Source organism: Castor canadensis, chromosome 8 (genome assembly GCF_047511655.1).
Source record: "Castor canadensis chromosome 8, mCasCan1.hap1v2, whole genome shotgun sequence".
NCBI lineage: Eukaryota > Metazoa > Chordata > Mammalia > Rodentia > Castoridae > Castor > Castor canadensis.
This window is the reverse complement of record NC_133393.1, coordinates 46,528,864-46,551,597: the sequence shown is the minus strand read 5'-3', so window position 1 is coordinate 46,551,597 and position 22,734 is coordinate 46,528,864. Positions and strand designations below refer to the sequence as shown.

General features: G+C 38.2%; 1 protein-coding gene across 3 annotated transcripts in view; it reads right to left on the bottom strand.

The window, feature by feature from the left end:
• Positions 1-777: 777 nt before the first annotated feature.
• Eef1e1 (eukaryotic translation elongation factor 1 epsilon 1) overlaps positions 778-22,734 on the bottom strand; it is a 31,114-nt gene continuing 9,157 nt past the window's right edge. The window contains exons 3-5 of one of the 3 annotated variants that reach the window (XR_002213528.2): positions 20,635-20,730; positions 17,324-17,409; positions 12,372-12,507 (exon numbers count right to left, since the gene is read on the bottom strand). Coding sequence is in view for 2 of the 3 variants with exons in the window: in XM_020182176.2 (XP_020037765.1) it covers positions 12,367-12,507; positions 20,635-20,730 (237 nt within the window). In the remaining variant the exon portion in view is untranslated. Of the gene's footprint in view, positions 2,047-11,874; positions 12,508-17,323; positions 17,410-20,634; positions 20,731-22,734 lie in introns of those variants that run through there. The other 2 variants (XM_074082923.1, XM_020182176.2) reach the window with 2 other exon arrangements.

Sequence of the window (22,734 nt, the reverse complement as noted above, 5' to 3'; positions counted from 1 at the left end):
TACCAGCACAGTACTAGGAGCTGAAGTATAGTGATGACCAAGACTGACCAGTGTCTTCTTCCCTTATAGAACACATAGTCTACCAGTGGAGACAACATTAAATAAGTACTCAACTACTTTTCTGCAATTGCTTTGGTTGTAACTTGTTGCTTTGAGCCTCATTATCAGCCTGATGTGTGAATATGTGTCCTAGCCATTTGATTGTAGTGTTCTGCATATTATTGAATTGTATTGTTCTCTGGGATGATTGAGTCTAGCACATGCCTCTGTTTCTGTCTCTGCTTTTGCAGAAATCTTTTAACTGCAGCACAGATAGCTAGGACAGGCCCAGAAGAAGAACACTGGCAGTACAGTTCTGCGGGGCACCATTAGTTGGGAGAAGGGATGCTATGAATATGTTTTTGGTCCTTAACTCATGGAATCTCAGACTCTTCAAGATGAAAAGGGACTCTTATCTTTCCAAAGAGAAATTAGTTTCCTCTAGCTTGAAGAGACTTTTTCTATTTGTTTGTTTGTTTTTGGGTAGGGGGAAGAGACTGGGGTTTGAACTCAGGGCTTCATGCTTGTAAAGCAGGCACTCTAGCACTTGAGCCATGCCTCCAGTCTCTGTATTTTTTTAACAAAAATTTTATTGAGATAATTGTAGATTACACAATTGTAATAAATAATGCTGAGAGTTTTCTTCTATAGTTTGCCTTGTTTTTCCCAACAACAACATTTCGAAAATGCTAACATCACAACCAGGATATTGATATTGATTCAACTCACCAGTCTTAATCAGATGTCACCAGTTTTATTGTACTCATTGTGCATGTTTTTACACAATCTTTTCACACATGTAGGTGTATCCATCTGTCATCAAAGTCGATGTACTGAATACTTTTTTTTTTTTTGTGGTACTGGGGCTTGAACTCAGGGCCTATACCTTGAGCCACTCCACCAGACCTTTTTTTTTGTGATGAGTTTTTCAAGATAGGGTCTCACTGACTATTTGCCTAGGATGGCTTTGAACTTTGATCCTCCTGATCTCTGTCTCCTGGGTAGGATTATAGGCATGAGCCACAGGTGCCCAACAGTATACTGAATACTTCTAATGCTGATCCCACTTAAGCTGCCTTTTTTTTCTCCAGTGGAGGGGTTTAAACTCAGGGCCTACACCTTGAGCCACTCTACCTGCCTTTTTCTGTGATGGGTTTTTTCAAGATAGGGTCTTGGGAACTATTTGCCCAGGCTGGCTTTGAACTGTGACCCTCCTGATCTCTGCCTCTTGAGTAGCTAGGATTACAGACATGAGCCACCAGTGTCTGGTTTAAGCTGCCTTTTCATAGCCATATCCACCTTCCTGTCTGCCCCCACCCAAACCCACAGCAACCTATCATCTATCCTCCATTTCTAAAATGTTACCACTTCCAAAATATAACAAATGGAATCATATACTAAGTACTTTCAGAATAGCTGCTCTCATAACACTCCATAAAAGATCATTTTCAGAGATTCAGTGTCACATAAAAATGTACCATGCAACTATAGAATTTTCCAATTACCGTGTTTGAGAATCAACACAAATAAATCATGGAAACATTGCCAGTTGAGTAGAAGTAAAATTCTGACTTCAGGGGAAATTATCTGATATAATCTCATATTGAATCATACAAAAATTAGAGAATAAAAATAAAATGGGTCTGGAATGTAGCACTATGGTAGAGCATCTGGTTAGCGTGCTAGAAGCCCTCAGTCACTCCCACATTAATCAGTCAATCAATCAATAAGGTGTTCAATTACATGTACATTGAGAACAAAATTAACTCCTTAGTATAAGCCCATCAAAAATAAGCATAAGTGACAGAAGAACAGGAGACAATGGTGGGACCACTGGGATGGTGACTGGAAGATGCAGTCAACAGTCACTAAGGGATGCTAACTGCCAACACAAGATGGAAAGTACAAAGAAGGATATCTCCAGTAGAGCCCCTGGGGGATTGTGATACTTGCATTCAGACTTTGAGCCTGGTGAACCAACAAAGCACTCTGAGAAGAGGACAGCAACTGCAGGAAGAGAAATACAGAGAAGAAACTTCAAATTCAGTGGAACCATAAAATTACAGAAAAAAAAAAAAAGATGACCAGAACAATATAAAACCTGCAAAATTCTTGGGGAGAGAAGAATTCTGATTTTCTCCTAAAATCCCTGTGTAGATTACTTTCCCTGGGCAAGCTAGCCTCCATGTTGTAAGGACCCTGAAGCAGCCTGCAGAGAATCTGATAGGTGACTACTGAGGCCTTCTGTCCCTGAGAGGGAGCCCTATAGGAAGCAGAACCTCAGGTGATGGCAGCTCCAGCTGCAGTTTCATTAGAAATTTTGATCAGAACCACCCAGGTAAGCTGCTCCTGAATACCCCTACAAAAAAGGAAATGTGAGGCAACATGTAATTCCTTGAGATACCGCCAAAGTCATTGGATCATAAGTAAAGAGGAAAACTTTGGCACAAACACTGAATTCTAAACACCAAACAACAACAAAAAAAAAAACAAAAAAGAAAAAAATAAATAAACACCAAACAAGGTCATGGCTTTTGTTTTGGTATTGAACAAAAACAGAACTAAACTACTTTTGCTGAGAAGAATGTTTCTTCAACCAGGAGCCAACAAATGAAGAGACTTATTTCAAGTGATGATAGGAATGTTTCCAGAGACTGAATATGAGCAATCCAAAGGGATAAGAGAAACTTGTTTGACACATTGCCTGTTTGGAGAAAGACACAGAAGAAATTCCCATACCTTTGGGCCAGGATTTCATGAGTGGCATATCCTGCTCCCCTCAATCTCACCTTCTCTGGCTCCCAAATTAGTACAAAAAAAGGGAAATGATTTCATGGGTCATTGAGGACTTCTCAATTACCAGTTACAAAGGGACATCTTCCAGTAAACCTGAGTATGCATGCTTTTTTATCTATAAGAAACTATATTGAGGCCGGGCACAGGTGACTCACACCTGTAATCCTAGCTACTCAGGAGGCAAGATCAGGAGGATTGCAGTTCAAAGCCAGCCTGGGAAAATATCCGAGAGACCCTATCTTGAAAAAACCCTTTACAAAAAAGTGCAGGTGGAGTGGCTCAAGATGTAGGCCCTGAGTTCAAGCCCTGTATACCCCTCTCCCAAAAAACTGTGTTGAAATTATTAAACCTCATTTTTAAAAAACAAAAATAAGCATAATTGACACAGAGTGGGTCAGGAGACTCTTAAATGTATTTTGTTTTTTATCAAATCCTCTGGAACATTTTCTGTTGGCATTGCTTTTTATCCCCTTTTATGTAACCTATTTTCAAAGAGGGTCAAAAAATTAAACATGTCAAAGCTAATAAAAGCAAGGGAGGGGGAGAGATTAGAGGGTTTTGGGGGTAAGATATTATAAATGACTACATATTAACTCCTATAGTTCAGGAATGCATATGGCTCGTATGAACATCATCTTGGTGAGAGGCAGCACTGTGAATTAGCAAGGTGATCTCTGGGTGACAGCTACTTACAGTGCAGTACTGATTCTTCCCTTGTTGAGTTCTGCTAGTCTCTTTAGGGATGCTTTTGGGGAAGCGACATCGTGTAAGCAGCACTTTACTGTAAGAGCTACAACAGGAAGAGACCTCCTGTGTCATAGCCACCCCATCAGAGCAGAGTGCTTCCACTGCTCATGCTGGAAAAAGCTTGACTTAGCTGCACACGAAAACACAAAACCACGAGCTTTTGGACGCCTGCAGCTAGCTCTAAGTCCAGCAGATCCCTAAGCTTTGACAGGTGCAACACAGAATCTCCCAGCTATTGGAATGTGGTAGAACTTTTTTTTTTTTGGATGTTGCTGGAGTTTGAACTTAGGGCATTAGCTTGCTAGGCAGGCACTCTACTGCTTGAGCCATTCTGTCAGCCCTTTTTTGTGTTTGGGTATTTTTGAGGAAGGGTCTCATGAACTATTTGTCTGGGCTGGCTTTGAACCACAATCCTCCTGATCTCTGCCTCCCAAATAGCTAGGATTGTAGGCATGAGCCACAAGCTCCAGGCTGGATGAAATTTTAAGAGGTGAGACCTAGTGGGAGGTCTTCAGGTCATTGCCCTTGAAGGGGACTGTGGGATTCCAGTCTCTTGCTCTCTCTTTCTCTTTTTGCTTTCTGTCTGCTATGAGGTGAGCATCTTGCTTCACTATGCTTTCCTGCTGCAATGAGCTGCCTTACCACAGGCCCAAAAGCAATGGGTCCACTGAACCATGGACTAAAGATTCTAAAACTGTGAACCCCAAATAAACCTTTCCTCTTTTTCATTATCTCAGGTGCTTTGTTTTAGTAATGGAAAAGCCAACTCATGCAGGTGCTATCTCTGTTTCATTAGGTGTCTTGGAATGCGGATAAGGGACACTGCTATGTAGAGTTATTTTATCATAGTGGCAGAATGCAACTCAAGTGCTGAAAACAGGAATTGGAAATATAGTGAGGTCAAAGAGTTAAAATAAGGTGTTACAGAAGGTCAGGAAAAGTGGAACAGTCAGGGAAGGATAATTTAGATTATGTGAAGAGTCTAATTCATGACTGCAGCAAAGGAGTTTTGGAATTGGTAATCAGGTGGTTGGAAGTTTCTTGTCTTGGTCAAAGTGAGCCTGCAGCCTTATTGTTTAGAGCTATGTCTTGTCAAATTAGTTGCATGGCTACTGTATCTCAAGCTTAACTTGGACAGACAGGCCTGCCAGGCACAAATTTCTCAAGCAGACGATGTGAGAGAGGACAAGAATTATCCAGGGCAAGACTGCGAGGACAGATGACACTCAGCAGGAACGGCAGGCCAAATCTGCAGGATCCATAATACAACTGGCAAGCCCTAGGGACCTGGCTTCATTGAAGTGGAGAAGACAGCACGAACAAGCCATCGAATTAACTCATTGGGCTGGAAAAGATGCAATGCTTTCATCCCCCCAGCCCCCCACAAAGAAACAAAAGTTTAAAAATTAAAATATTCCTAAAGGAATCACGGTAATAGAATAGAGATCTTTGAGACATAATAGCAAAAATGTCCAACATCTTAAATTCTCCTGACTTTCCATCTACATTCTTTTGGCCTCTCTCTCGTAAGTGAAAGATGAATTTTGCTAGATTAGGTAGCAGTTGGAATTAGTTTTATTCACCAGCAGTATTGGGAATAAAGGCAGAGCCTGCAGGAATGTAGGCACTGCAACAAGTAATCATTATTGCGAAATCAAATTCCCCATCTCATCTCTGATATGCCTGTATGCAACCCTAGAGCTGGGCTTCACAGTGTTATAAATCTGACATACAAGACGTGGAACAGTGGGATATCGAGCCCCGTGTGTATCTAAAAGCTCTGCCCAGCAAGAGAGATATATGATGGTAACTTTCTCCCCATCGCTTTTGCAATAAAATTCACCCAGAGCTCTAGGAAGAGTTAGGAATGTAATTCAGCTTCAATAAATCAAGACTAAAATTAAGATGGCCAGATATGTAGCAGCCTGCTCAGGTGTGGGGAGAATTTGAAATTTAGTGCCCTGGTAATGGGTAGCAGCAGATTATCTAATTATGGAGAGAAAAGAAAAAATATTGTTCTCTGGGGTAAAAAGCTAAATGCTCTAAAGCATTAAGCCACCACATCTCTGCCAAGGCTAGATTAATATTAAAGTTCATGTACATCTGATTTTTTTTAAAGAATGAAGTCAAATGTTAGTGAAAAATATAAATGAAAAAGCTATAGTTCACAATAACTCTAATTTGTCAAGCAGTGGTATACTTTATCTCTTGGTGTGATATACATAATAGAGCTCTATTCGTTCCTAACAGTATGCCTGCTTACATTTTACCCACATATCCTGAAGCTGCTCTAGACAGACTCTCAGCAAAGCCCTCGTGAATTAGATATGTTTTTAAGGGGCACTGAGAGTGCTGTGATGGCAGTGGGTGATCCTTGCCATTCACTCTGCCCCTGCCTTCCTGTCTTCCTCCCTGTGGGAAAACTAAGGTGCCTCTTACTGGCTGTGGTTAACCATAACCATAACTGAGGGTGTAAATGGGCAAAGTTAATGGAGGACCCAATGTTTAACAGGGAGTAAAAAATGAGACGTCTCAGTCCCTCTTTATCTAAGGTTTCAGTTATCTACAGTCACCTGTGGTCCAAAAATATTAAATAGAAAATGCTAAAATTAAAACCACACTAAGATTCCACCTCACCCCTGTTAGAATAGCCATCATCAGCAACACCACCAACAACAGGTGTTGGTGAGGATGCGGGGAAAAAGGAACCCTCTTACACTGTTGGTGGGAATGTAGACTAGTACAACCACTCTGGAAAAAAATTTGGAGGCTACTTAAAAAGCTGGACATCGATCTACCATTTGATCCAGCAATACCACTCTTGGGGATATACCCAAAAGAATGTTACTCCAGAGGCACCTGCACATCCATGTTTATTGCGGCACTATTCACAATAGCCAAGTTATGGAAACAGCCAAGATGCCCCAGCACTGACGAATGGATTAAGAAAATGTGGTATCTATACACAATGGAATTTTATGCAGCCATGAAGAAGAACGAAATGTTATCATTCGCTGGTAAATGGATGGAATTGGAGAACATCATTCTGAGTGAGGTTAGCCTGGCCCAAAAGACCAAAAATCGTATGTTCTCCCTCATATGTGGACATTAGATCAAGGGCAAATACAACAAGGGGATTGGACTTTGAGCACATGATAAAAGCGAGAGCACACAGGAAGGGGTGAGGATAGGTAAGACACCTAAAAACTAGCTAGCATTTGTTGCCCTTAATGCAGAGAAACTAAAGCAGATACCTTAAAAGCAACTGAGGCCAATAGGAAAAGGGGAACAGGTACTAGAGAAAAGGTTAGATCAAAAAGAATTAACCTAGAAGGTAACACCCACGCACAGGAAATCAATGTGAGTCAATGTCTGTATAGCTATCCTTATCTCAACCAGCAAAACCCCTTGTTCCTTCCTATTATTGCTTATACTCTCTCTACAACAAAATTAGAGATAAGGGCAAAATAGTTTCTGCTGGGTATTGAGGGGGGGGAGCGGGAGGGGGTGGAGTGGGTGGTAAGGGAGGGGGTGGGGGCAGGGGGGAGAAATGAACCAAGCCTTGTATGCACATATAAATAATAAAAGAAAAATGAAAAAAAAAAGAAAATGCTAAAAAATAAATAATTCATGTAAATTGTGTGTGGTTCTGATGAAACCCTGCCCTGGATGTCTATGCTATATATGCCTGCCTGCCCATTACTGATTTAGTAGCTGTCTTGGTAACCAGATGAACTGTTCTGGTATTAAGTATATTATTATAATTGTTCTGATTTTGTTATGGCTGCTGTTAATCTTTTACTGTGCATAACTTATAATTAAACTTTATCACATGTATGTATGTATAGCAAAAATCATAGTATATATTGGTGTTGGTACTATCTGTGGCTTCATTAATTGGGGGGTCTTAAAGGTGTATCTCCATAAGCATAAGCTGGGGGTGGATTACTAAATCTGGTCAAAACTTTTGTGAAATAATCTTTTGTTGAACTGGATGGGGATGTGGTATTTAACTGGGAAGTCAGATCGTGGATGAATGATTGTGATGTTCTGGATATGAAAATGACTATGGACAAATGGCCTTTTCTACTTCTATTTGTCTTAAAGCTAGTTTTAATTATTTTTTTGGTGGTACTGGGGTTTAAACTCAGGGCATCACCCTTGCTAGGCATGCACTCTTACCACTGGAGCCAGTCCTGTTTTGTATTTGGATATTTTCAAGATAGGGTCTCCAGCACTATTTGCTTGGACTGGCTTTGAACTGTGATCCTCCTGATCTCTACCTCCTGAGTAGCTAGGATTATGGATATGGGCCACTAGCACCTGGCAAAAGCTAGTATTTATTCTAATTAATGAGTAAATTCACAGATCCTTGGCTGAAGAATGATCCTTCCTTATTTGAATTTTTGTTTGTTTTTGAGACAGAGTATAGATATACAGCTCATGGTCCACCTGCCTCTGCCTCCTGAGTGCTGGAATTATAGACATGCACCACCATGCCCTGTTCCTATTTGGAATTTTGATCCTGAAATTTGTATGTGGATAGGGACATGTAACTAATTAGGGCAGTCACATCAACTCCAGTAAACAATATGGTGACAGATTGTCTTCCAATCCTGAAGTCAAACAGTTCCCATTCATTCCAGCTATGGTCTGATTGAGTTGTTGATTAGCTTATAGGTGAGTGTCTGCCCTCTGTAGTTCCTAAATTAACAGGACAAAGTTAATGTTGTAAAGTACTCATTACAGAGCCCAGAGCATAGCAGACAGAGTAATGATATGCAATTCTTTTTATTTACTTTTAAAGAATGCTTTATGTGCCCTACCTCAGGAATTTCAATCTACATGCTTAGATTGTAAACTGTATTAGGGGAAGGATGTGACTGTGTAATCCCCAGAGTCTAGCAGCAAGGCTGGTACATAATAGTGCTAAATACAGTTGAGGGGATCACTGATGGGCTTCTGGGAATTACAGAAAGCAAATAGTTGGAAAGAGCACCTCTTCTTAGAAGGAATAGCAGGCACACAGATGGCCCCGCTGTCTTTCAGATGTCTCTCACTGATGTTTTAAAAACAAATTAAGAAAAATACTATGGCTTTTTTTTTTTTTACCAACAGCTTGTGAAAGACATGAGGACCAGATTTTTAAAGTGGTAAGTAATATGAATTCATGTTTTATCAAAATGGATGCTCTGCCACCATTTGTCTGGTCTCAGATGGGCTCATGCTGAGCAGGTTGATGAAGACTTAAGGGTCTGGCTTTAAAAAAATTGTAGGTTATGACTTTTACAATCTTCCATAACAGTTGTCCTTCACCAATCACTTTCACTAGGCATCATGCGAGATAATTTTTATGATTCTCATTGCAAATGAAATAAGATGAGAGGAACTTCATGGGCAGAGACTTATCCAATGTCTTTTAATTAATACCTGGTTACAGTGCTGTTTGATTTTGCTCCTTTATTTTCAAGCTACTCTATTAACCTATAATTCTTGTAGTGCAAGTACTTAAAATGCAGGCAAAGCATAGTGGCCCATGCTTGTTAATTCCAGCTACTCAAGAGGCAGAAGTAGGAGGATTGGGGCCAAGGCTGCTCAGGCAAAAGCCCAAGACCTTATCTGAAAAACAAAGTAAACACAAAAGAGGTGGGGGCATGAATCAAGTGGTATAGCACCTGCCTAACTTGAGGCCCTGAGTAAAATCTCCAGTACTGCCAAAACACACAAAAAAGTGCACAAGTCAGAGAGACTTTTAGTATATTCAGTTGTGCAGCCACTTCCTTTATTCTTGAAGTATGAACCCATTTATTCGGTTACCCAGTACTGTGATGGTTTGAATCTGAAATATCTCTAAAAGACGCATGTGTTAAAGTTCAGAGGTTGGGTTTTGGGAAGTGAATGGATCATGAGAACTCTGGCTTCATCAATAGATGAACCTATGAACCTATCCAGTTCATATTTGATGCGCTATTGGGAAGTGATGGTAATTTAGGAGGTGGAAACTAGTTGATGGAGTGACTCCTTGGGGACATATCCTTGAGGACTGTATTTTGTCCTAGCCCTTTACCCTCTCTGCTTCTGATCTCAGAGAGGTGAGCGGCTTTGCTCCACCATCCTCTTTCCCATCATGTTTTCCTCACCACAGGCTGAGAAACAAAGGAGCTAAGTGACCATGAGTGTAAGTACTGAAACCTCTGGAGCTGTGAGCCAAAATAAATCTTTCCTCCTTTAAGTTGATTTTCTCAGGTATTTTGTCATAGCAATAAAAAGCTGGCTAAGACAGCTTAGGATAGCTGTTTTCTAAGGTTAGTAGAAAATTATTTCACGAGTTGCTCAAGCAGAATTTCACTGGTACACCTGTAAGTTGCATTATGGGTAAGTTTGACTCTTGCGTTTGAATCCCAGTGCTTTGATTATCAGTCATGTGATCTTGGGCTAGTCTCGTGAGCTCTCTGTGCCTCAGGGTCCTTACCTGCAAAAAGGGGCTAATGATGAATTCACTTAAAGTCCTTATAGTAATGCCCAACACATAGTAAATGCTCAGTAAATGTCAGCTATCATTACCAACAGGACATTAACAGATCCTCATAATGGTAACCCTGCATATGACAGGATCTTATATGGTGGTCATTGAAGCTATTTTCTTATATCCCAATTGTTTGCCAACCAGGGATCCATGGAATATTAACCACCTACAAAAATTCTTTTAAAATTGACCATTTGGCATCAGAAGGTATTTTCTGATTGTCACTAATTGTGACAGGCAGCTAGTTGCCTACCTAGTGTTCTTTTTTTTTCTTTCTTCCTCACTGAGAGTACAGCATTTATTTGGGGGTGGGGGCAATGTCCCTGCTGAAGAGCTACATTTCTGGCCTCCCTCCCAATGGGGTGGCCAGAGCTGTAGACAAATATGGGTGAGGAGGGCTTTCAGGACAGTGTTAGGTCTCACCTTGACATCACTAGGCCATCTTAAAACTCTGCTTGACCCTAGAGTTGTTTGGCTCCCCTAGAGACAGGCCCTCCAAGGAAGATGTTACCCAGCACCTGTGTCAGAACACAAGACCAGCTCCTTGACTATCCCCAGCAGCTCATTTCCTTGCCATTGGTCCATGACTGAAATGCCCTGGTTCCCAGCACCTGTACACAAGGCCCAGTTCCTTGACTACCCCTAGCAATGGATGATGGACAAATTGCAATGGAAGAATTCCCTGCATCCTTTACCGGGTCCTTCCTTTCCTATAAACCCCTCCAGTCCATAAGTGGCAATGGGTTCTAGCTCTTTTGCTGTAGACCCCCTCTGCAAGTTTCTTCTCTTGAATAAACTTGTGCTGGTGGTGAGCCAACTTCTTGTCTATCTCTCTGTACTTTTCAGTCTAACAGACAGGTCCTGCAGAAACTATTGGCAGAAGAGCCTTTGCCCTCCTTTCTTCCTTCTTTGGGTCTTAATCAGAATTGATGCCTGGGGTTGACATCCATATTGGATCATAAGTTGAACTTGAGAATGGCAACTATTATTCAGTATGGAGGAGAGTAAGGAGCTGGTCTCTTCATGCCAAACATGGACCATCTACCAACCACTTTCTTTCACAAGAGATAAAAACAAACTACTCTGGTGTTGTTTGATGTTTCTGCTACACTCAATTGTAATTTACACTTAACACTTTTCATGGTCAGCTAAAAAAATGGACCTAGAATAGTACAATCTTTCAGCAAATATGTTCTGGACACCTATTGTGGAGTGTCAGGTGTCAGGCATTGTTCTGAGGGCTGGCTATGCAAGGGTAGCTCTGCCACTGAGTTATATTCTTAGCCCTTTTACATAGGGCCTCTATATATAGCACACACTGGCCTTGCCTTGCAATCCTGCTTCAACCTCCTAGGCAGATGGGATTAAAGGTGTGCACTACCACACCCAGATCTACTTTTTTCTTTTGTTTCCCCTCTACTTTTGTCATTATTTGGAAAGATAAGCTCTTTAACTGATTACTTATTTATTTAGCCAGTAAGAGGTATAAGATGTACATATCTACTAATAAAGTATTTTTGTTCTTCACATAGTGCTGCAATGAGCAACCTTTCTAAGATAGCTTGCTTTGAGTTTAGAAAATTCTAGTAATTTTAAGACTCAAATTAGTAGGACAGCATGAAGTTCCAGTATCTTTTAGCCACTGCATATTTCAATAAGCCCAGTAACAGGGAAGAATCATTGACTCAAGAGGAACAAATATTCCAGTTCCCTCTAGGGCAGGTTTAGTTTCACCCCAATGAATAAAGAAACAAACAAAAAAATTTTTTTTTCAATTACATTTACTAGTTCACATAAACACTTGAAAACAAATATATTTGTCTTCCCTTTCTATATCCTTGGCATAAGTTATCATAGGTTTTAATAAACAAACTATTTTAAATATCCATGAGGAAAATGAATTTTAAAATATGAAAGAGAGATTAATAAATAGCCAATTATGTCAACCACTGTAAGGATACCTATTTTTAAGATTAAGCCACTGATTTGCAACTTGTATTAAAATAAATTTCATCTATAAAAGAAGGTAATTTATAACTTGATTTCAATTTTTTTGACAGCAGTTGCATTTTTACATAAAAATTGCAAAACTTCAACGAAAGAACAAATAATAAAAACACTCAGACACCAGTTTATACTTTAAAATTCTACCTACTTTAACAAATGAAATATGACTGTATCAATATACGTTACTACTGAGGTCCAGAATACGCTTTCAAAACATTTTTAATCACACTTCGGCACAACATGGGTAACTTCTAGTGCGAGTTAGTATATAGTCTGTTCTTGATGAAGACAACACTAGACAGATGTTGCCTGATGCCTGGGTAATGCTGAATGTGACAAAACCAGCGAGACACATTAAGATATTTCTCCTTTTCTTGAACTGTCAGGTCAACCTAAGTAGAGATTAAAAACACATACACAAACATTAAATAAGCACAACTATCAATACCAGGAGATATTTGATAGAAATTAAAAAGAACAAAAACCAAATTCCAACAGTTCTCAAGATCTAGCATTGTTTAGATAGAAGTAAAAGTTTCAGCCACTTGGAAAAGCTATCCATTTGTTTAATGCTTTTATGTCCTGTCCAAAACCAGATTTGCTTTCTAGGGAAATGCAAAATTTATATCAAACCAGGATGTGGAGGCCTAAAGAATTTTTTTACTTTATTAAAAACGAAGCAAATAGCTTCCAAAAGAATAAGATATGGCTCTTTTTATTTTTCAATAAACGTGAGAAGGGAATGGTTTATTAGCATATAACATACTTCATCAGGGAACATCATGTCAAAGGAAAAAAATATACAAACACATATACACACCTAAATGGCTGGTATATATAGACTACTGCTGCCTTTCTATTCTATTTTGAAGGAAAACCTCACTCAAGAAGACAATGACCTATTTAATTTCAAGTGATTATTGCTTAATACAAGGAAGGGCTCTTTCTAGTGGCACATGACTCAGATGAGTAACAACAGAAGATCAATATACCTTCTATATTCCATCTGCAATAAAGCTGAACTCTATTTTTAATGGATGTAGCGGTGATTCATACCATTTACTGTAAAGCCACAAGAATGTTCAGAGACTTGATTAGAGAGAGATGCAATGAGAACTGCAGGTGCCTATCATTTCATTGGGTTCAAATTCCAAAGTAGGTGACTCAATCAAATTTTAGAATTATTGTTATCAGGTAAAGAGAAAGCTCACAGGGCAGTAACTGGCAGCTATGATCCCATATATGGGTTCCTTTTCCTGTTGTTTATTCAGCCTTTACTAAAAAGATATTGCAAGTTTCCAGAACAAAAAGAAAAGAGAAAGAAAAAACCTCCAAAATTCAGTCACCCCCACGAATGGTTCAAACTCATCAGTGCTCCTTTAGGTTGGAGGCACGTGTAATGAGATGGGTGTCCTGTGGCTTTTCAGAATATCCCATACACTATGCCTGCAGGCAAATATTCTGAGTTCTAGGACCAACAAAATGCAGGAAAATCACTTTTGTAGGCAATAATTATTACAGAATATAAAGTAATATTACAATTAAAAGGTAGATACTACTTTCTCAACAAATATTTAACTTGTTGGCTCAGTTTACTGAAATTGTTAGCAGTAAGAATCTGTTTCTGTTAAATAAAAATGTAATTTTCAGGTTTTAGTGATATCCACTAAAATCCTATACACAAGATACTATAGAAAATTATAAAATACAATCATCCCAGCTACTCGAGAGGTGTAGATGGGAAAGCGCGCAGGTTTGAGGCTGGCCCAGGCAAAAAGTTATCAAGATCCATCTCAGCCAACAAACTGGGCGTGAAGGTGCCCTACTGCTATGCAAGCTACACAGCAGGCCACAGGGAGGAGGATCACAGCTGAAGGTGGTCCTGGCAAAAATGCAAGACCCTTTCCAATAACCAGCTAAAGCAAAGAAAAAAAAGGGGGTCGGGTGGGGGGGATGGTTTGGGTATGACTCAAGTGTAGAGTGCCAGCCTAGCAAGTGTGAGGCCCAGACTTCAAACTCCAGTATTGCCAAAACAAAACAAAACAAAACAACAACAACAAAAAAATCTGCAACCCCTCCCCCACCCCTGAAAATTTACCTTGTTTGAAGGAGTATAAGATCAGGTCTATAAAAAGATGCTACTGTAACTGTTTTATGTATAATGTATAATGCAGTAGCGAGTCCATGATATAGAGATAAAAAAACCTAACAGTAGCCAAGGCAAGAGTTTTTTTAAAGTGTAAAAGCTAAGTTTTATTAAAAGGGAATTCATGGTTCAAATATTCCTAATTGTTAAACTCAAGATATCTGGTGCATTTACAGAGGAGGCACATAAGCATTCACTGTGGAAGAAACTATGAGTGTGCATTCCAAAATATTTTAGAAAGTATTTTTTTGTTTGTTTGAAAGCTATTTACCATATGTAAATTTCACCAAGAACTTCAACTGAAAATGTCAGATTGTTCTTCCTTTTGATGTTGTGGATGGAACCCAGGGCCTTGTGTATATACTAGGCAAGTGCTCTACCTCTGAGCTCTACCACTGAAAACAAAAAAGCTTGAGGGTGGGAGGTATAGCTCACTCAGTGGTAGAGTGCTTTCCTGGTATGTGCAAGGCCAGAACTGAAAAATACACAGACAGATAAATACTCAAACTTGAGGATTTTTCCCTTAGAATTTCAGAGCTCTTTTATTTAACAAAGTCTCTAATTTTGGTGGGATATTATTTTCAGAATGAACTACAATAAACAAAGAATACAGTATTTCCAAACAGTAAGATACTAATTATTATTTGAACTATGTTCAAGTTGTGCATTCATATTTTGAAACGTGAAAAAGACAATGTACATGTAGTATTTATATTTCATCAGAGCATTTGGTAAAAGGATTCGCCTAAGTTTCTACCAGGTCTGTTATTTAAATAACAAACAGCAAAATAAATACTTTGAAAGTTAAAAATTTCACATTTGGAGCCTCTACTAGGTAAGGACTATAATTTTTATTCCAAGAGCTTCTGAACTTCCTAACATTTTGAAGTTTATTGTAGCAATTTTTAGATTCACGAAATATTATACAATATTTTCAGTTGATTTACTTTAGAAAATGCAAACAATTCATTTTCCATTAGAAGGCTTTGCTACAAAAATAGGTTTTCTGAAAGGATCAGGGTATACCACTTTCAACCTTCTTTTATAGCTTACACTTTGGAAATTTTTCCTTTGAGTATGAGAAAATTATGACTGACCTTTTTAGGCTGCCTCTGCTTTTTGGTATACATTTTACATATGAAATTACTATAAACAAAGTAAGCAACAGAATTTCCCCTCATCAAATTTACCATTTTTTAGAACATTTTTGTTGTAAAAATGTTCCATTTCACTTTTAACACTGGTTTCCCACCATCCCATTCTAGCTGGCCATGTATTTTTCCCCTTTCTTAAAACAGGAAACACAATGCAATTGTTCTATTTACTATTTCCTGCTTTTTATTGGTCTATAGTGTGTCTCTAGTGGTGCCTGTCTTTTTCTTCCTAATCACTCTTTTTGTTTATATTGGCACTCTATAATTACTTTGAACCTTAAAGCCAAACATGTACTATTCTGAATTGCTAATTTTCCACAAAGACATGTGAAAAACACTTCAAGGAACCCCTTTCAGATCAGTGTGCTATGCTGGTTTGCTACCCTTCCAATTGGCACCAGGCTACCTTTGGGACATTCCTTATGGCCAGGGTTCTTGGACTGTTTTGTAGCCATTTCTTTTACTTTTATTCTGAAACAAACACATATTCTACTACTGGTGCCCCAAACTTCAGAACAAACAAATTTCAGCTGGTAACAATCTTATAATCCAGTAGCACCCAGCATTTCAAAGCTTTTAATAATCTTGAGTGATTCACAGCCTATTCACGAGACTGATACTGGTGAAATCACCGGAAAAAGCAGTGAGTCATTGGCTTTATAACCAACAGTCACACTAACCCACACTATATCAAAGGGATTAAGACCGACCAGATCTTAAAGTGTCTCAGCTACAACTAACACTGGGCTCATAATGGAACAAAGTACAGTGGGACTATCTGATGCCTTAAAGATTCCCTGACTGCTGTTTTGTGCAGATTACATATTAAGCATTTCACAACACAAAAAAAAAGTAAGTGAAGGAAGGCACCATGGCAAAAATAAATACATTGCCAAAGCAAACATATTCTTAGCCTGAGAATATGGACAGGTAGCCAACCTGGACTCTGCTTCTTCCTACCTGAATTTAATACTTAGCAATCATTTTACACCTGTGTATATTTACAACCAACTTAATAGGGATGTCATATAATATCACATTGTGTAGGTTTTAGCCTATAAGGCCTGTTCCTTAAGAAAGTCTTCACATCTTTGATTACTTTGCCTAGGGTGGGAGAGATGCTTTGACTCACGTTATCAACCCAAAGTAATGGTTAACAGGTGATTTACATATTATTCTATCAACAGTTTTGAAAAAGATAAATGTAACATCTTTAATCTTAATATCCTACTCACTACATATAAAGAGGATATACATTTCAAAACAGGAAATACAAATAGGTACAGATATTTAAATATTATTAAGGTAGCCATAACTCTAACATGCAGAACTGAAGGAAACATTTTTGCCTGAAAACCAAAGCCCTCCAAGGCACCTAGACTCACAATTAACTTTGCAGCTGGGGCTAAAATATTCTGCATCATGGAATTACGACAGGGTTCACTCTGCTAGCAAACAAATGTCACACAAGCTCCCTGCTTCTCCTTCCCCTACAGCACAACCTGTTTATGCCAGTATAGAAGAAAACATAAATATGCACTTGGTTTACAAGATGTGTACTTCATTATCACTTTTTTTTAATTAGATGGGAGAAATGCTCTCCTTAATGACTGTTTGAGGCTATAGGAAGCAGACCTCACTAGCCCGCTGGAGTCACTGCACATTTCTAATATTAATTAGAAAGTTGGATAATACAAAAACATGTGCCACTGTTAAATATGTGTTTTTCAAAGCCAATGGCTTTGTTGTTGTTTCAGATATAAATTGCTCCTGTTCCCCCTGCAAAGTAGCCATAATCATTCCAGCATAGTCTTGCTCAAGTCAAGCATGGACTCCCCAAGCTGAAAGACTATAGGTTTGCCACCAGGAGAGAGATGCTCAGATACCTTAACAGCAAATCCTCTTTACCTTGGAGGCTTTTTTTCGTTTTGAAATGAGGTAAGTTGTGCCACGTCATCATTCTAAATTCAAAAAGCTACTAAAATATATTGAACCTAGAATGGAATAAAGAGAGGCTGGTGTGATCAATGTATTTCAGCTCCATATTTAAATATAATTACTGTAATTAACTGAAGAACATAATTAAAGATTACATTTTTACTATATATACAACAAAAATTGGAACTGTAAATAGGTTCAGAATACTAAATATGATCTCAACAAGCATGTAGCTGTACAAACCACTGTGCTGAGAGCCAGGAATGGCACAAGAAATTCAACATATCCTCATTGGTCTCACTTTGTTTAAAATTGAGTCAAATTCCCTTTTAAGTACAGGGAATATTCATCCTATGCCACTCCTGTTGTTCTAGCATAGTGATTAATAGGCCACCTTTCATAGCCAAAAGTGTTGTTTTGGATGAGAAATCATATGGTCATTCTACTTATAAGCAACTATTCACAGTTAAACTTATAACCTTTCTAAACAATGAAAAATTCTGCAGATATTTTTCATGATTCTTCATCCTACTTTACTTATTTAACCGATCAAATTATATTTTGACCAGAAATTGGTACTAGATTCCATTTTCTCTAATTTGTCACTTTCATGTAAAACAGTTGAATTTCTTCTGAGTGAGATTAACACTTCCTTGAAAATAGTTTTACACTTTTTAAATGTCCCTCTCAAGTACAGAGCAGTCACATATAGCAGGCTGACAAATAATTTAAAAATTACACTAATAGGGAGTTTTATGCTAAGTTAAGGATCAAACTAGGCCATACAAGAATAATGTTAGAGAACTTAATACAAGTCTATTTGAGAGACTGGTTCCAGGACACCCACTAGCCCCCCACAGATACCAAGGTCTACAGATCGCAAGACCCTTATATAAAATGATGCAGTATCTACATAGAACCTATGTGCATCTCCTCCTGTGTACCTTAAGTTATCTCTACATGAATTATAATACCTAATACAATGTTAAGTGCTAAGTAAATAGTTACTTTACTGTATTGTTTAGGGAATAATGACAGGGAAAGCCTGTACATGATCAGAACAGAAACAGTCTTTTCAATCTACAGATGCAATAGGCAGAATGTCCCCACATCTTACATTATGTACCCTACAGTTTACAAAGGGCTTTCCTACACTAAGACACTTGAGTTAGAAGAGTTGGTTTGTCTTGGCCCTTATAAAAACTGAGCTCTGTGCCTTTGCATAAATCACTTGACTTTCCTACAGACTAATAATGAAACTAATCCTATTTCCTTCACAGATATGAGGTACAATGAAAAAACATGCAAAAAATTCACTGAAAAGTATGTAGACATATGTTAAATTGATTCAATGTTTATGTAACATGTGTCAGGAATTATGTTAGATGGTGGTGTTACAAATGTGAATTGTTACAATGTTGAGTCAGACAGCTAATAAGAAGCAAGATTTTCAAAGAGGAATTATAGTGAAACACACTACAATCTAGAACCAAGACCATCTATGAGATACAGAAACAGGGCAAAGAGCACTTCAGTATGCTTTAGGAGCCTGAAGGGCTTCAATCAAGGAAAAAGTCAAGGCTTAGCACCAGGATACAAAAGAGAACAGCAATGCAAGGATGCTGGGCAGGAGAAGCCCAGTGGTCAGCAGACTTCAGGGAGTATGGCTCAGAGAGAAGACAGGAATGAGGCTAGTGAGGGAGGCAGGAGTCAGAAGAAAGGCTTTCCATGCTGTCAAATTTTACACCAGAGGGAGTGAGGAGCTATTTCATTATTTTGAGAAGGACAAAACATGGCCATAAGACATACTGGACCAGTGGCCAGCAGTCTCATCTCTTGTAGTTCATCTTACTTAGATCTTCTATATAGATGACAGGGGTAAAGATATCCAGACAAAAGATTATGAACTCTGGACCACGACAATATCATGTAGAATCCCATGAAGGAAGAGACACGTGAGAGGTGTCCAAGAAGAGGAGACATCAGCACCAGGAGGACTATGTGCATGAGGTGCAGAATATAGAAAAATGTGAGTCGGGAGGTGGAAGGTGGGTGATGGGGAGTTGAGAGAATTTTTTAGGTGGACAGAAAGATGTTAAGCACAAATTCAAGACAAATTTCTTAGATTGTAGACCTGGGTCTGCCAATTACTTGCGTGATCTCGAAAAAAATATTTAACATTCCTACGACTCAGTTGCTTTATCTGTAACATCAGCTGATAATAATAGTGTCCACTCTCAGAGGGCTGTTATAAAATTAAACAAATTAACACTTACATAGCATAAAGAACAGGGCCAAGACCACAGTGAGTAGCATTTAACTGTATAAATAATTTAAAAGAAAGAGACTCACCAGGTAGGTTAGGGCAAAATTGAAGGTATAAGAAAGAAAGTTGAATTTGGGATAAGATTCAGAAAGGGGGCAGGAGATGAAGGGAGAGCTGAGGTAAGAGGCCAAAAATATCAGTCTGGAAAAAAAAAAAAAAGTGAGAGCATCATTTTTCAAACCAGAAAAAGGAGACAAGGTAGATCAGGATACGCAAGCAGGAAGGCTAGAAGATGAGGGGATTCAAACAGTCTCCATTTTCTAGTGAAGGAAGATCTATGGTAATGACTAAAGACAAAGGGGGAGGAAGAGGGATGAGCTGGAAGTCTGGAAGTACATCTGGGAGGAAGGAGAGAACTGATGGGCATAGGAGCCCAGCTACAATTAGACAGTAAAACTTTCCACTGGAGTTTTGTGATCAGTCTGTAGTTTTGTGATTTTTGCAGCAGAACTCAGTGTGGATATAGAAATGAAGGTATTTATCTGGACTGGCCAAGAGGTAGGGTTTACAGGGAAAGGGTGGCAACTGCACAGCAGAGCAAAGGAGCTGAGTTAGCAGGGTCTAGATTAGATGGAGAACAAAGTATGCACGTTTGGAAAAAGAAGAGTAGTCAAATCACCTCAGATAGGAACAAAGAGGTTAAAAGAGCTAAAAAGATGGAGTACTGGAATTAAGACCTGAAGTGGAGCAGGAGGAAGATGATAAAGTCAAATGTTGACTACAGAAGTAGTAAGTAGTAGTTGTGGAAGAAAAGCAGAAGCAAGGTCCAAGAATCAAGCAGGAACTCTGTTCAATAGATCTGTGGAAGGAATTTTTACTTATGGCACCTTGTATAAAATTAGCTCTTTTATTTTTACTTGATAAGCTGAGATGCAAATTGATTTAAATTCAAGACAAATTTTTAAAAATCATACTGAATATTATAGGAAAAAAGCAAAACAATTAGAATACTCACTATAAAGCGATGAAGCCCATAGTACAATAGGATATCTGCTAAGGTAAAGTTATTTCCTGTAAGGTAGACTTTATCTTCAAGATATGAATTAAGATCCTAGAAAAAACAATAAAATGTAAATTTTAAAACCAGCAATGACAAAACTAACTACTGTATTATATGATTTAAAGCATTTAGAAGGTTATTAGAAAGCAAAATACATTAAGTAAATTTAATTTTTGCCATTAATAGACAGGTTCATTCAAAAATCAAATTGTATGCCAATCATCTCATTTAAAAAATAGAATAAACATTATCAGTATCATTTTAAAGAAATGAGAAACATTAGAAAATGATACTCAAAGTACTATTTATGATTATTTCAGCATCCAGTTTTTTTGTTTTTGGAAATGTTTAAATCATGCTCATTTAGATTTTTTCCATTAAAATATAAAAGGCTCCACAACAACTTCTCTCTCCTCAGCAAATTCTAAGTTATTGCTTTTTTGCATTACATACATACGCATACCCATATATGCGTATGTATGTTTAAAAAACCTTGAACCTTTCCGTTCTGCAAAACTAAAACTCCGTGGCTATTAAACAATAATTCCCTATACCTACTTTTCTCCAGGCCCTAGTAGCCACCATTTTACTCTATTTTAGATACCTCATATAAATGGAATCAGAGTATTTCACTTCTTCGACTGGCTTATTTCACTTAATGTTTTAGTATATTGTCAAAGTTCATCCATGTTGCAACATGTGTCACAATTCTGTTCACTTTTGAGGCTGAATTATTGCCACTGTATGCATGTACTCTATTTTCTTTATCTGGTTACTGCCAAGAGACACGTAGGTTGGTTGTCACTACTCTTGGCTGTTCTGAATAATGCTGTTAAGAACACGAGTGTCTAAATATCTCAAGATCATCCTTTGAATTCTTCTGGGCAGACACCAAGACATTGAACTGCTAGATCATGTAGTAACTTTATTAATGTCTTGAGGAAGTACCACCCTGTTTGCCTAACAGTTGCATCATTTTACATTCCCATTAATAGTGTACAATGGTTATAATTTTTCCATAGCCTAACCAACCTTGTGATTTTTTTGTGTGGATGTGTGTGTTTTAGTAGTAGCCATCCTAATGAGTGAGGTGTATCTCATTATGCCTGATTTGCATTTTGTTACTGATTAGTAATCTCAGCATGTTTTTATAAACTTGTTTGAAAAACATTTACTCAAGTCACTTGCCCATTTTTACATCAGGTTATTGGCTTTTTAACACAAGCTTGAGTCCCTGGGTTCAATCTCTAGTACTGCAAAAAAAAAAAACCAAAAAAACTGCTTCTTTATTGGTCAATAGGTACTTCTGAAGAAAAAAATTACAAAGCACAAGTTAAAAAATAAAAATTTCAAAAGATCCCAATCTAAATGAGAAGTATTGCCTAATAGACCAGCACAAATCCATTTCTCAAAAAGGGAAGAATTATATTAAAAAAAACATTTGGCGGCTCTCAAAATTAACACATAATTTAGTAACACAGGAATTTACACCAAATTCACATAAACTTTAGAGGAAGGTTTTATAAAGTTTTATAAGCCATTTTAGGCTCAATAAGCTAAGTTGGGAAGTCCAACATTCACAAGTGCACACTGGTTCACAAATGGCTGTCTTCACAGGGCAGAAGAGGTAAGGGGTGTTAGACCTTTTTATAAGGGCAGCATTCCCATTCATGAACGTTCTACCCTTAGGGACCTAATCACTTCTCTAAACTATTACTTTGGAGTAACATAAACTTGTGGGGACCCAAACATTTATAGTATAGAATATCCCAAAGTGTTTGGCACATAGTAGTTCAGTAATCAGAATTGCTGAACTGAATTTATCTTTTAGGTCTGCACATATTTTCACTCAAAGGTATTAAGTTTAGAAATGCTATACAAGTATGGACTTTGGGGGGGTAGTACAGAGGAAGACTCCACATGGAAAAATCAAAAGTGAATATGGAGGGGGGAGATGAAATATACAGCACTGGTGTATTAGGGCCTACCACTTAAATTCTATGGTAATCTGTCAAATGGAGATGGTTTCCCTCCAAATGTCTCCAAAAGAATTAA